The 16,181-nt window shown below is 42.0% G+C and overlaps 1 protein-coding gene across 1 annotated transcript in view; it reads right to left on the minus strand.

The window, feature by feature from the left end:
• The window catches only part of LOC138365216 (uncharacterized), a 61,291-nt gene that overhangs the window by 28,751 nt on the left and 16,359 nt on the right, over positions 1-16,181 (minus strand). Inside the window, exon 2 of the mRNA XM_069325469.1 lies at positions 7,349-7,409. Within this exon, the coding sequence (XP_069181570.1) occupies positions 7,349-7,409 (61 nt within the window). The remainder of the gene's footprint in view (positions 1-7,348; positions 7,410-16,181) is intronic.

Raw genomic sequence — 16,181 nt, forward strand, 5'->3', positions numbered from 1 at the left:
CAATGTCCAAATCTTCTCAATGTTAGTACTGGTATGTACAAACTTGACACAGATTTAAGTTACAATATTGCACAACAGTTTAAGAAAAAACTATGATAGTTACATTGTCTCATAACAATATTATATTAATATATTTATGTGGGTTCAATGGGGCTTTTTCTTTAATCATTTATTCTTTCTGCTTAAATTCTTTTGACCACTCTAAGCTAATCTATACCTTTTTCTAATTAATTCTTTCCCCTGGAGATAGTGGTCAGGTCTAGTGTCTACCTCCACTCTTCCTTTGTCATTTCTTTGAGTCCGATCTTGACAAAGGCCCAGATCGGCCGAAATCTCTCTTTTTTTTTAATTTCTCTGTGGATTTTCTGCACATAAATGATCAGTGTTTCGTGATCGTCAATTGCATATACATGCAATTGACGATCTACGTGTATATATATATATATATATATATATATATATATATATATATATATATATATATATATATATATATATATATATATATATATATATATATATATATATATATATATGTCGTACCTAGTAGCCAGAACGCACTTCTCGGCCTACAATACATGGCCCGATTTGCCTAATAAGCCAAGTTTTCCTGAATTAATATAATTTCTCTAATTTTTTTCTTATGAAATGATAAAGCTACCCATTTCAATATGTATGAGGTCAATTTTTTTTTTTGTAGTAAAAATTAACGTAGATAAATGACCGAACCTAACCAACCCTACCTAACCTAACCTATCTTTTTAGGTTAGGTTAGGTTAGGTAGCCGAAAAAGTTAGGTTAGGTTTGGTTAGGTAGGTTAGGTAGTCGAAAAACAATTAATTCATGAAAACTTGGCTTATTAGGCAAATCGGGCCTTGCATAGTAGGCAGAGAAGTGCGTTCTGGCTATTAGGTACGACATATATATATATATATATATATATATATATATATATATATATATATATATATATATATATATATATATTATATATAAATTTATATATATATATATAAATTATGTGTGTGTGTGAGACAATGTGAGGCCTGGAAGGAAGACATGAAATAAGGAATTTCCTGTTTCATTCCATCCTTCATGACCTGACACTGTCACATTGCTCATCACGTGTTAATTTCTTGGTGATTTACACACACAAACAAGACAGTCATTTTGAGACAATGTGGTGACTGGAACCGGCGTCGTGTGACACCTGCCTTAGCCCACTCAGCCACGATGGCTCAAAACCCGACCAACCCGAAACGCTACTGAAAGGGGGGTTCGTTACCCCGTTGTCCCAGAATGACTTTCTCCGTGATATACCACTCCATTCTGGGAGCTGGAGAGAGGGGGGGGGATAGAGGCACAGATGAGAAGGAGATAGACAGAGTGGGAGAATGGGGAGGGATAGAAGATAGTGAGACCCGGGAGCAGCCGGGTACCGCACGTATACTAATATACATAGGTGTCGTGGAATTCGCACCTTGTGAAACTTTAAATGAAAGATTTAAGTGTAGAGAGGTTTGTAACAAGACTGGTGCCAGAGCTAAGAGGTTTAAACTACGAAGACACACTAAACGGAACTATATCTCACAACCACAGGGGATGAAAACCACAGAGGGGATATGATTAAAGCATACATGATACTAAGAGGGTTAGACAAGGTGGACAAGGACAATCTCTTTAAACTAAAACAAATTAACACAAGAGGACTCAAGTGGAACCTGAAACGCAAATCATTCAAAGGAACGTGAGGAAATACCCGTACCCAGTAGGGGCACTTAACAAGTGGAATGCTCTGAAAATAAGTTGTAGAAGCCACCTCCATCCACAACTTTAAGACCTTAAATAGCTAAATTAGTGCGCAAAAGGTCCAGGAAGGCAAGAAGGCTTTTTTATTATTATTATTATTATTATTTTCTACCACAAACGTGGCCAGACATTTACAATGCTAACCAGCATATATACATTTTCTTCTGTCCTCCATGGACAGGGTTAGAGAAGTGTTAAACATATAGTTCAAGGGTTTATTGAGCACTCAACCACAGAAGGTGATTCGGTGCTTTTAAAATGCTAAGCTAACCTACATACGTAAATACATAGATACACAGATTTACATATGCCCTACATAAAGTGTTCGATGTGTCTTTTACATAGTGTCATTAATGTGCATTTACAAAGGTGAAATGTAATTCTGATCAGCTTCCATATATACTTTATACCCATACATATACATACACACACATACATATATATGTACACATACATATATACATACATGTATACATACATATATATACACACACACAAGAAGGCGGGACATAGACCTCACGCCCCCGCAGACAATGAGAGGCAAGTACTCATAGGTAAGCACAACACTATTTCCACCACCCTCCATGTTCTCGAATTACCGTTTTTCTCCTGTTTATTACGCCCGTTGTCAACAGACTTCGCCGGTAACGGTGACGCTGTTGTTCCACTCATACAGGACGTGATGAGTGAAACTTTCTGTTAGAAACTAATGGTGGTTCATCACTAACGGTGGTTCATCACTAACGGTAGTTCATCACTAATTGTGGTTCATCACTAACGGTAGTTCATCACTAACGGTGGTTCACCACTAACAACAACAACAATGGTTCACCACTAGCCAAACTCTCCACTCCTAACAAGAGTGAAGTTCTTAGAGTACTGGGACTGCCACTCAGGTCTAAACTTGTACATCTTGGAACAAGGCGAAGGAAGTACAAAACGAACCCATTGAGAAGAAAACACGAGAGGCCCATGTGAAGCTGCCGGATCAACCAGGCTGTGATGGCTAGTGGTATACACCAGTCTCCTGTTTACATGGTGACTGAAGGTGGTTGATCATGCAATCACCAGGAGAAGCTAACCACAGGTCAGGTTGCTGGAGGAGAAGAACTCTTGAAATGATGAACAGGTAACCCACAGACAACAGACTCACCATTAACAGTGACTCACAGACAACAGACTCACCATTAACAGTGACTCACAGACAACAGACTCACCATTAACAGTGACTCACAGACAACAGATTCACCATTAACAGTGACTCACAGACAACAGACTCGCCATTAACAGTGACTCACAGACAACAGACTCGCCATTAACAGTGACGCACAGACAACAGACTCGCCATTAACAGTGACTCACAGACAACAGGCTCACCATTAACAGTGACTCACAGACAACAGACTCACCATTAACAGTGACTCACAGACTCACCATTAACAGTGAGTCACAGACAACAGACTCACCATTAACAGTGACTCACAGACTCACCATTAACAGTGACTCACAGACAACATTCATCATTATCACTGAAGTTCACTGTGAACTGCTATCACAATATTTACATTTAACTGTCAAAACAACGAGTTTAATTACCAATTATAATCAATCAGAGGATGTCATGCCTGGGTAACATGGCCACCACCAAGTCTCTTATCACTAACCTAGCCTTTTGTGCAGCCACTAGCCACTATCCACTAGCATTTGTGCAGCTTTATCAACTAGAACATTTCTCTAATACGAGCAATGATGTTACGGGCTATTCATGCCCGTGCAACCTCATGGGTGGCTTAATCTTTTATCAATCAATCAATCGAGCAATGGTATTAACAATGACCCCATGATAACTGTAGCCTCGCGTGGACCAACACGCAAGTTGCATCCATTAACAAAAATGTATATTTTACGACTGTCTTAAGTCAGGAAAAATTTACGAGCTCGAATTAGTAGACCGGGAGATAGATTTTGACATTATGATAGACAGGAAATGTATTAGAAAACCAATAATATGCAAATGTGATTATTATTTTAGTATTTGAGATTATAACCACAACAAAGATTTGTCCAAAATATCCACATTTGAAAAATAAAAACGATATAATCTGAGAGTGTTCGTGATTGAACACTTTTTCATGGAGTATAATGGATAGATAATAGATGGGTGTAGACTTATATAACCCTATACCTATATATGACCCTTATATAACCCTGAGCATATTAAGAGCATGATGAGAGTAGAACAAGTGCATCTTCACCCATACTTCTTGCAATAAGCTGTTTGCATCTTGCCTGATTATAGTCCTATCACACATCTTACCAATTAGAACAGTATATAACTTATATAATCCAGGACGTAAATTAATAGTATCTAAATATATACTTTTTTTTATAAATGACGAGTCAAAGTTTGATTTGTCCCATCACTATTACTTTATTATGAATTGATAAAAACTGAGCTATTTACTCGAATTTACTTTTTTATAACAAATTCTATTTTCACAAATTTGGAATGGCTATGGGTAACTCCCTCTCATAGGTTAATATATGGCTATGGGTAACTCCCTCTCATAGGTTAATATATGGCTATGGGTAACTCCCTCTCATAGGTTAATATATGGCTATGGGTAACTCCCTCTCATAGGTTAATATATGGCTATGGGTAACTCCCTCTCATAGGTTAATATATGGCTATGGGTAACTCCCTCTCATAGGTTAATATATGGCTATGGGTAACTCCCTCTCATAGGTTAATATATGGCTATGGGTAACTCCCTCTCATAGGTTAATATATGGCTATGGGTAACTCCCTCTCATAGGTTAATATATGGCTATGGGTAACTCCCTTTCATAGGTTAATATATGGCTATGGGTAACTCCCTTTCATAGGTTAATATATGGCTATGGGTAACTCCCTCTCATAGGTTAATATATGGCTATGGGTAACTCCCTCTCATAGGTTAATATATGGCTATGGGTAACTCCCTTTCATAGGTTAATATATGGCTATGGGTAACTCCCTTTCATAGGTTAATATATGGCTATGGGTAACTCCCTCTCATAGGTTAATATATGGCTTTTTTTAAAAACTAAATTATTTAGCTGAATTTGACCTCCTAATATTACATGGTTTTGCTATATTGATAATGTGTTTTGTTTATTGCCTAAAAATAGCAATCTGGACATATTTTTATTAGAATTAAACAATCTATAATTATTTAATTATAGATCATTAAAAGCCCCATCCATTAAGTTTACAACAGAAAATCAAGTAATTGTGTACCTTCCTTAGATATTTTAATTTATAAATCTGAAACTGTTATACAATTTTCTGTATATAAAAAACTAACAAATGTTGGGTTAGGTACACGCTTACTCATCACATCATCAAAGCCAGAAATAAACTGTATTGTCTTCATTGATTTTTAGGGCTCTAAAAATATATAGTCTTGATTTTATAGATGATGAAATTAGTTTCATATACAGTATTAGGTGCTTAAAATAACCCCCAAGTCTGTCAATGAAAAGCTAATCGAATTGCTCGTAATACTTTCTTTAGAATAAAAGAAAAAATCACTAGTTCTGCCATTTCATGATAACTTCAATTAAATTTCTTAATTACCAAAGCAATTTAATATGAATGCAGCATTTGCGAATCTTGATATCATGAAAAACTTTCTGATTACAAGTTCGCAAGTAGTTGCAATGGTCGTGTGTATAACATTCTACTTAAACATTCCACGTAAACATAGTTGCAATAACATTCCACGTAAACATAGTTGCAATTACATTCCACGTAAACATTGCAATAACATTCCAAGTTGGACAAACAGGCAAACACTTAGACCAAGGAATAAATGTACACAAATATAGTTTAAAGATACTTCGAGTGCAATGCACTCTTTATTCACTTAAGAGATTGTAATAATTCAATTGACTGGACTTATTGAATTTAAGTCCAGTCTAAAAAAAAAAACAATTAGCATTTAAAAAACTAAATTGCGTGAATAACGTAACGGTAAATTTGTGTTAGTAAATCTGTTAATGAAATAAGCATTTGTAAATATTCATTTATAAAATGTAATGCATTAGTTAATACTAATTAAAATGCATTAGATAATATTAATTAAAGTTAAAGTTTGTATAAATTAGTTATATAATTGGTAAGATGTGATAAGTTCAGAATTATTTAAAGAATAAGTGTAGCTGCAGATGGCTTGTTGCCATATATATGTTGAAGGTGCAGTTAGCTTGTTTGTTCACTGCCACTTCCAGTATTCCCATACTCTCACTATGCAGGCCAATATGCAACTGAAAAATCTACACTCCAGAAGGATTCGAACCCAGGACAGCCAGGAGCACGGTGCATCTTGGGGTACCGGTTGAGGAACCAGGTACGCCTAGGTGCACAGTGCTCATGGCTGTCTGGGTTCGAATCTTTCTGGGGGTGTGGAGTTTTCAGTTTATATATATATATATATATATATATATATATATATATATATATATATATATATATATATATATATATATATATATATATATATATATATATATATATATAGTCACATTCGTCGAGACAGACGAATACATTCTCTTCACTACACAATTCTTGAGTCTAGTTTCATTGTAAATTCTTTAGTATTGTGACGGTGAGAGACAATCATCTAATGCATGTATTCACCTAGTTGTATTCACCTAGTTGTATTCACCTAGTTGTGCTTGCGGGGGTTGAGCTTTGCTCTTTCGGCCTGCCTCTCACCTGTGAATCAACTGTTACTAACTACTAACTAATTTTTTTCCACACACACACACGCCCAGGAAGCAGCTCCGTAACAGCTGACTAACTCCTAGGTACCTATTTACTGCTAGGTAACAGGGGCATTCAGGGTGAAATGAACTTTGCCCATTTGTTTCTGTCTGGTCCTAGGAATCCCGGGCCACAGAATTACGAGTCCTGCGCTCCGTCCACTCAGCCATCAGACCCCTGCGCACCCATTCTGATGGGTATTGTCAACATTACATTATTACTCTTGTCACATTATCGCCTGACCTGGCAAACACTGGAGACTCGCTGTCAACGTTGTCTTATATTCCACGGCAACTTAATTAAATGTCAGCTCACCTGTTGTTGGAGTGAGACAGGTGAGAGTGTGGGGCCACTTGCCAGGGGAGATGGGGGGGTGTGGGGCCACTTACCTGGGGAGATGGGGGGGTGTGGGGCCACTTACCTGGGGAGATGGGGGGTGTGGGGCCACTTGTCTGGGGAGATGGGGGGTGTGGGGCCACTTGTCTGGGGAGAAGGGGGGTGTGGGGCCACTTGTCTGGGGAGAAGGGGGGTGTGGGGCCACTTGTCTGGGGAGATGGGGTGTGTGGGGCCACTTACCTGGGGAGATGGGGGGTTGTGGGGCCACTTGCCTGGGGAGATGGGGAGTGTGGGGCCACTTGTCTGGGGAGATGGGGAGTGTGGGGCCACTTGCCTGGGGAGATGGGGGGTGTGGGGCCACTTACCTGGGGAACAGGGGAGCAGGTGGCCACTTACCTGGGGAGCAGGGGAGCAGGTGGCCACGACGAGGCCCGCGACACATAGCGACACACACACTCTGAAACACATGTATACAATGAGGTTGGGTACAATGCGTGGCATAATGACTGTGGTATACTCGACAATGATACGAGTATGATATCAATATGCAATTATTATAATTGCAAATCATATTAATATTGTAGTGATATCATGAATTTGCAATGTTTGCGGTCTCTGAGCGGTAACAAGGTCCTCCGAGCGGTAACAACGCTCTCCGAGCGGTAACAAGCTTGTCCGAGCGGTAACAAGGTCCTCCGAGCGGTAACAACATCCACCGAGTGCTAACAAGGCTGATTGGCCCCAAGATATCTACACAATCTACAATCATTCTACACCATTTCCCAGAGGGTATAGAATCATTCCTCTCATTGTTTGCTGATGATGCAAAAATTATGAGGAGGATTAAGACAGAGGATGATAGTAGGAGGCTACAAGATGACCTAGACAGACTGCACGAATGGTCTAACAAATGGATACTAAAATTCAACCCGAGTAAATGTAAGGTAATGAAACTAAGCAGTGGAAACAGGAGGCCAGACACAGGATAACGAATGGGAGATGAAGTCCTTCATGAAACGGACAGAGAGAAAGATCTAGGAGTTGATATCACATCAAACCTGTCTCCTGAAGCCCACATAAAAAGAATAACGTCTGCGGCATATGCGAGGCTGGCTAACATCAGAACAGCCTTCAGGAACCTGTGTAAGGAATCGTTCAGAATCTTGTATACCACATATGTAAGACCAATCCTGGAGTATGCGGCCCCAGCATGGAGCCCGTACCTTGTCAAGCACAAGATGAAGCTGGAAAAAGTTCAAAGATATGCCACTAGGCTAGTCCCCGAACTAAGAGGCATGAGTTACGAGGAAAGGCTGCGGGATATCCACCTCACGACACTAGAAGACAGATGAGTAAGAGGAGACATGATCACAACCTACAAAATTCTCAGAGGAATTGACAGGGTTGATAAAGATAAACTGTTTAACACTGGTGGTACGCGAACAAGGGGACACAGGTGGAAACTGAGTACCCACATGAGCCACAGGGACGTTAGAGAGAACTTTTTCAGTGTCAAAGTGGTTAACGGATGTAATGTATTAGGCAGTGATGTGGTGGAGGCTGACTCCATACACAGTTTCAAATGTAGATATGATAGAGCCCAGTAGGCTCAGGAACCTGTACACCAGTTGATTGACAGTTGAGAGGCGGGACCAAAGAGCCAAAGCTCAACCCCCGCAAACACAATTAGGTGAGTATAAGTATTTAAATCTTTTAGTTTCATATTGAGAGCGAATGTAAATCTTTGTTTAGGATTAGTAACGGTAGGACAAGCTGGATTAGGATTGGCTGGATTTGAATAGGCTGGGTTACTATAGAATGGGCAAAGATACGCTGCCTTTTATCATTAATTTTTCGCCTAGTTTTTGATAGATCGTGTTAGCACGCAATAGACTGGATGCGACAGATTGGATTAGACTATGGATTGGTTTGTCACACGATAAGCTGGGATTGGACAGGATTGATTGGAATACGATACTATACATTACGATAGGACATGATTATATTGTTACTAACAGAGCCCCGTTACAAGCAGAGCCCCGTTACAAGCAGAGCAGCGTTACAAGCAGAGCCCCGTTACAAGCAGACCTCGTTACAAACAGAGCCCCGTTACAAACAGAACCCCGTTATAAACAGAGCTCCGTTACAAACAGAGCCCTGTTACAAACAGAGCCCCGTTATAAACAGAGCCCCGTTACAAACAGAGCCCCCGTTACAAACAGAGCCCTGTTACAAACAGAGCCCCGTTACAAACAGAGCCCCGTTACAGAGCCCCGTTACAAACAGAGCCCCGTTACAAACAGAGCCCCGTTATATACAGAGCCCCGTTATAAACAGAGCCCCGTTACAAACAGAGCCCCGTTATAAACAGAGCCCCGTTACAAACAGAGCCCCGTTATAAACAGAACCCCGTTATAAACAGAGCCCCGTTACAAACAGAGCCCCGTTATAAACAGAACCCCGTTATAAACAGAGGCCCGTTACAAACAGAGCCCCGTTACAAACAGAGCCCCGTTCAGTAACAGAACCCCTGACAGATGCCGAGGCTGCAGACGTGACGTCACACACTATCAGGAGACACTTACTCTTGAGAAAAGCTGCACAGGACTGCAGACACTTCCTAGACCGAAGGCCCGGTATTACCCTAAGTAATCCAGTAGCCTATTAGCGCTCCTTCCTATCACCCTATTTACAAAAGAAACCAGCACCCTATTGGCTAGTTTATGGGAACTTAACCAATGACTACTCACTCAAAATAGCATAAGTCTCTATGGACGTGTATGCAAATATCGTTGATGTATTTTATTTTAACTACCAATGAGGTAGTTACAGTCAGGGGCGGGAGCTCCGTCACGTGCGGCAGTCTTCCCAATACTGGAGATGGTAATGAATGGCTGTCTAGACCAATTAGACTATTGACAGTTATCGCAAAGATAAATGCGGAATCATTTACTATGTGTTAACGTATTTTCAAGGAGCACGCAGAGACTAAAGGGGTAGGGAGAGGGTAAATAATATATATATATATATATATATATATATATATATATATATATATATATATATATATATATATATATATATATATATATATATGCGAACAAGCCTGAATGGTCCCCAGGACAATATGCAACTGAAAACTCACACCCCAGAAGTGACTCGAACCCATACTCCCAGAAGCAACGCAACTGGTATGTACAAGACGCCTTAATCCACTTGACCATCACGACCGGACATAATGAGGTGATAGCCGAGGCTATTTGAACCACCCCACCGCCGGCACTCGGATAGTTATCTTGGGCATAGCATTTTACCAAATCACCTCATTCTTTGGGGCACACGTGAGGAACACAAATGCGAACAAGCCTGAATGGTCCCCAGGACAATATGCAACTGAAAACTCACACCCCAGAAGTGACTCGAACCCATACTCCCAGAAGCAACGCAACTGGTATGTACAAGACGCCTTAATCCACTTGACCATCACGACCGGACATAATGAGGTGATAGCCGAGGCTATTTGAACCACCCCACCGCCGGCACTCGGATAGTTATCTTGGGCATAGCATTTTACCAAATCACCTCATTCTTTGGGGCACACGTGAGGAACACAAATGCGAACAAGCCTGAATGGTCCCCAGGACAATATGCAACTGAAAACTCACACCCCAGAAGTGACTCGAACCCATACTCCCAGAAGCAACGCAACTGGTATGTACAAGACGCCTTAATCCACTTGACCATCACGACCGGATATAATGAGGTGATAGCCGAGGCTATTTGAACCACCCCACTGCCGGCACTCGGATAGTTATCTTGGGCATAGCATTTTACCAAATCACCTCATTCTTTGGGGCACACGTGAGGAACACAAATGCGAACAAGCCTGAATGGTCCCCAGGACAATATGCAACTGAAAACTCACACCCCAGAAGTGACTCGAACCCATACTCCCAGAAGCAACGCAACTGGTATGTACAAGACGCCTTAATCCACTTGACCATCACGACCGGACATAATGAGGTGATAGCCGAGGCTATTTGAACCACCCCACCGCCGGCACTCGGATAGTTATCTTGGGCATAGCATTTTACCAAATCACCTCATTCTTTGGGGCACACGTGAGGAACACAAATGCGAACAAGCCTGAATGGTCCCCAGGACAATATGCAACTGAAAACTCACACCCCAGAAGTGACTCGAACCCATACTCCCAGAAGCAACGCAACTGGTATGTACAAGACGCCTTAATCCACTTGACCATCACGACCGGACATAATGAGGTGATAGCCGAGGCTATTTGAACCACCCCACCGCCGGCACTCGGATAGTTATCTTGGGCATAGCATTTTACCAAATCACCTCATTCTTTGGGGCACACGTGAGGAACACAAATGCGAACAAGCCTGAATGGTCCCCAGGACAATATGCAACTGAAAACTCACACCCCAGAAGTGACTCGAACCCATACTCCCAGAAGCAACGCAACTGGTATGTACAAGACGCCTTAATCCACTTGACCATCACGACCGGACATAATGAGGTGATAGCCGAGGCTATTTGAACCACCCCACCGCCGGCACTCGGATAGTTATCTTGGGCATAGCATTTTACCAAATCACCTCATTCTTTGGGGCACACGTGAGGAACACAAATGCGAACAAGCCTGAATGGTCCCCAGGACAATATGCAACTGAAAACTCACACCCCAGAAGTGACTCGAACCCATACTCCCAGAAGCAACGCAACTGGTATGTACAAGACGCCTTAATCCACTTGACCATCACGACCGGACATAATGAGGTGATAGCCGAGGCTATTTGAACCACCCCACCGCCGGCACTCGGATAGTTATCTTGGGCATAGCATTTTACCAAATCACCTCATTCTTTGGGGCACACGTGAGGAACACAAATGCGAACAAGCCTGAATGGTCCCCAGGACAATATGCAACTGAAAAAGGTATGGGTTCGAGTCACTTCTGGGGTGTGAGTTTTCAGTTGCATATTGTCCTGGGGACCATTCAGGCTTGTTCGCATTTGTGTTCCTCACGTGTGCCCCAAAGAATGAGGTGATTTGGTAAAATGCTATGCCCAAGATAACTATCCGAGTGCCGGCGGTGGGGTGGTTCAAATAGCCTCGGCTATCACCTCATTATGTCCGGTCGTGATGGTCAAGTGGATTAAGGCGTCTTGTACATACCAGTTGCGTTGCTTCTGGGAGTATGGGTTCGAGTCACTTCTGGGGTGTGAGTTTTCAGTTGCATATTGTCCTGGGGACCATTCAGGCTTGTTCGCATTTGTGTTCCTCACGTGTGCCCCAAAGAATGAGGTGATTTGGTAAAATGCTATGCCCAAGATAACTATCCGAGTGCCGGCGGTGGGGTGGTTCAAATAGCCTCGGCTATCACCTCATTATGTCCGGTCGTGATGGTCAAGTGGATTAAGGCGTCTTGTACATACCAGTTGCGTTGCTTCTGGGAGTATGGGTTCGAGTCACTTCTGGGGTGTGAGTTTTCAGTTGCATATTGTCCTGGGGACCATTCAGGCTTGTTCGCATTTGTGTTCCTCACGTGTGCCCCAAAGAATGAGGTGATTTGGTAAAATGCTATGCCCAAGATAACTATCCGAGTGCCGGCGGTGGGGTGGTTCAAATAGCCTCGGCTATCACCTCATTATGTCCGGTCGTGATGGTCAAGTGGATTAAGGCGTCTTGTACATACCAGTTGCGTTGCTTCTGGGAGTATGGGTTCGAGTCACTTCTGGGGTGTGAGTTTTCAGTTGCATATTGTCCTGGGGACCATTCAGGCTTGTTCGCATTTGTGTTCCTCACGTGTGCCCCAAAGAATGAGGTGATTTGGTAAAATGCTATGCCCAAGATAACTATCCGAGTGCCGGCGGTGGGGTGGTTCAAATAGCCTCGGCTATCACCTCATTATGTCCGGTCGTGATGGTCAAGTGGATTAAGGCGTCTTGTACATACCAGTTGCGTTGCTTCTGGGAGTATGGGTTCGAGTCACTTCTGGGGTGTGAGTTTTCAGTTGCATATTGTCCTGGGGACCATTCAGGCTTGTTCGCATTTGTGTTCCTCACGTGTGCCCCAAAGAATGAGGTGATTTGGTAAAATGCTATGCCCAAGATAACTATCCGAGTGCCGGCGGTGGGGTGGTTCAAATAGCCTCGGCTATCACCTCATTATGTCCGGTCGTGATGGTCAAGTGGATTAAGGCGTCTTGTACATACCAGTTGCGTTGCTTCTGGGAGTATGGGTTCGAGTCACTTCTGGGGTGTGAGTTTTCAGTTGCATATTGTCCTGGGGACCATTCAGGCTTGTTCGCATTTGTGTTCCTCACGTGTGCCCCAAAGAATGAGGTGATTTGGTAAAATGCTATGCCCAAGATAACTATCCGAGTGCCGGCGGTGGGGTGGTTCAAATAGCCTCGGCTATCACCTCATTATGTCCGGTCGTGATGGTCAAGTGGATTAAGGCGTCTTGTACATACCAGTTGCGTTGCTTCTGGGAGTATGGGTTCGAGTCACTTCTGGGGTGTGAGTTTTCAGTTGCATATTGTCCTGGGGACCATTCAGGCTTGTTCGCATTTGTGTTCCTCACGTGTGCCCCAAAGAATGAGGTGATTTGGTAAAATGCTATGCCCAAGATAACTATCCGAGTGCCGGCGGTGGGGTGGTTCAAATAGCCTCGGCTATCACCTCATTATGTCCGGTCGTGATGGTCAAGTGGATTAAGGCGTCTTGTACATACCAGTTGCGTTGCTTCTGGGAGTATGGGTTCGAGTCACTTCTGGGGTGTGAGTTTTCAGTTATATATATATATACATATATATATATATATATATATATATATATATATATATATATATATATATATATATATATATATATATATATATATATATTTTTCTCCTACCACCCCCTTCCTTTTTTATTTTTTGTGCTTTATTATGCATTTGATGGTTACAAGATATACATGGGTTGATACAAAAATAATAATGCAAAAAGGTGCTTAAAGGTTATGGATCTCTTGAAAAACACAACAATGGGAAACATTGATGAATGTCACAGACGGGTTCGATCATTGTTGCAAGTCAAACACTTCTTCGAATTCCTCTGAAGTTGGACTAGTGCCCAAGACGCAACAGGCATTTCCCCTCTGAATCGCAACACTGAGGCGCTGGAACAAGAAACTTTTTGCTCTCTGGTCTTTTGTAGCGCTGATCAATTTGTCCCCCAATTCCTTCAGGAACTTCAATGCACATTTTCCCCACAAACCGAGGGTCTCCGAGCCGATCGGAACAAAGCTGTAGCAGTGTGCTAGACCTCTATATTAAATAATTTTCTGCGATTCCCTGAAAGAAGCAGCACCACCGCTTTCACGTGTGCTGTAGTGGAGGTAGGTACTGGCCAGTGTGGCAGCGCACGTGTAGTCCCATACCACTTGCTTACCATCCTTCCAAGGTAGCAAGGTGACCCCATCAGGGCGCTTCTGAGGGTCGTTAGGTCTGGATAAGGGTGGTTCTCTTTGTGCCGGGCAGCGGGCTGTGGCGAGGCTCCTCTTGATGATGTCGTTGACTTCTTCATGTCTTGCGATATTACCCTGTGATTTACGACATACCAGACCATGACGACCATATTGGTCTGCAAATATATATATATATATATATATATATATATATATATATATATATATATATATATTATATATATATATATATATATATTTGAAAACAACAGAAAGTTTAAGATTTATGATTCTAGCACGAATCTTCTCCATATTCCTTATGTTTTTCTTCACTGAAGCAGGAAGATTAAAAATTAACTCTCCAAAGTTCATTTTTACTAATTATTTGGGTCTGACGCCTGGTGATGCGTTTCGTAAGATCTCTCCTCACATTCTCAAAGACAAATTATTCTGAGTAGCTCCTGATTATATCTTCTAATGGTGAGGTGGTGGGTGACATGGATGAATGACATACATGCGGTTTTAATGGGGTCCTATATGATGGGGTCCTATATGATGAGGTCTTATATGATGGGGTCCTATATAATGGGGTCCTATATGATGGGTCCTATATGATGGGGTCCTATATGATAGGGTCCTATATGATGGGGTCCTATATGATGGGGTCCTATATAATGGGGTCCTATATAATGGGGTCCTATATAATGGGGTCCTATATGATGGGGTCCTATATGATGGGGTCCTATATAATGGGGTCCTATATAATGGGGTCCTATATGATGGGGTCCTATATGATGGGGTCCTATATGATGGGGTCCTATATGATGGGGTCCTATATGATGGGGTCCTATATAATGGTGTCCTATATGATGGGGTCCTATATGATGGGGTCCTATATGATGGGGTCCTATATGATGGGGTCCTATATGATGGGGTCCTATATGACGGGGTCCTATATGATGGGGTCCTATATGATGGGGTCCTATATGATGGGGTCCTATATGATGGGGTCCTATATAATGGGGTCCTATATAATGGGGTCCTATATGATGGGGTCCTATATGATGGGGTCCTATATGATGGGGTCCTATATGATGGGGTCCTATATAATGGGGTCCTATATAATGGGGTCCTATATAATGGGGTCCTATATAATGGGGTCCTATATGATGGGGTCCTATATGATGGGGTCCTATATGATGGGGTCCTATATGATGGGGTCCTATATAATGGGATCCTATATGATGGGGTCCTATATAATGGGGTAATAAATTAGAAGTGTGACATGTTGGCAGTTATGTTGTTCTGGTTGCTGCCGTTCCTGTTGCAGGTGATGTGGTCCAGCTTCTGTACTGGCTCGGGGTCTGGAAGTGGGTAGAGTGTAACTGTGTACTCACCTAGTTGTGCTTGCGGGGGTTGAGCTTTAGCTCTCTGGTCCCGCCTCTCAACTGTCAATCAACTTGTGTACAGATTCCTGAGCCTACTGGGCTCTATCATATCTACACTTGAAACTGCGTATGGAGTCATCCTCCACCACATCACTGCCTAATGTGCCTAATAGTCAGTGATATTCGAATGAATGTTTTAGCTGCTAAAGAAAACAGATTTGAAATTAAATTCCTATGGATACCATCACATGTTGGCATCTCGAGGCATGACACCGTTGATATGCTTGCAAAGACAGCCTGTAGAAAACCAGTGATAGAAATTGATATGGGTGTTTCATTAGCAGTGACAAAGAGAATACTTA

Source organism: Procambarus clarkii, chromosome 16 (genome assembly GCF_040958095.1).
Source record: "Procambarus clarkii isolate CNS0578487 chromosome 16, FALCON_Pclarkii_2.0, whole genome shotgun sequence".
Lineage (NCBI taxonomy): Eukaryota > Metazoa > Arthropoda > Malacostraca > Decapoda > Cambaridae > Procambarus > Procambarus clarkii.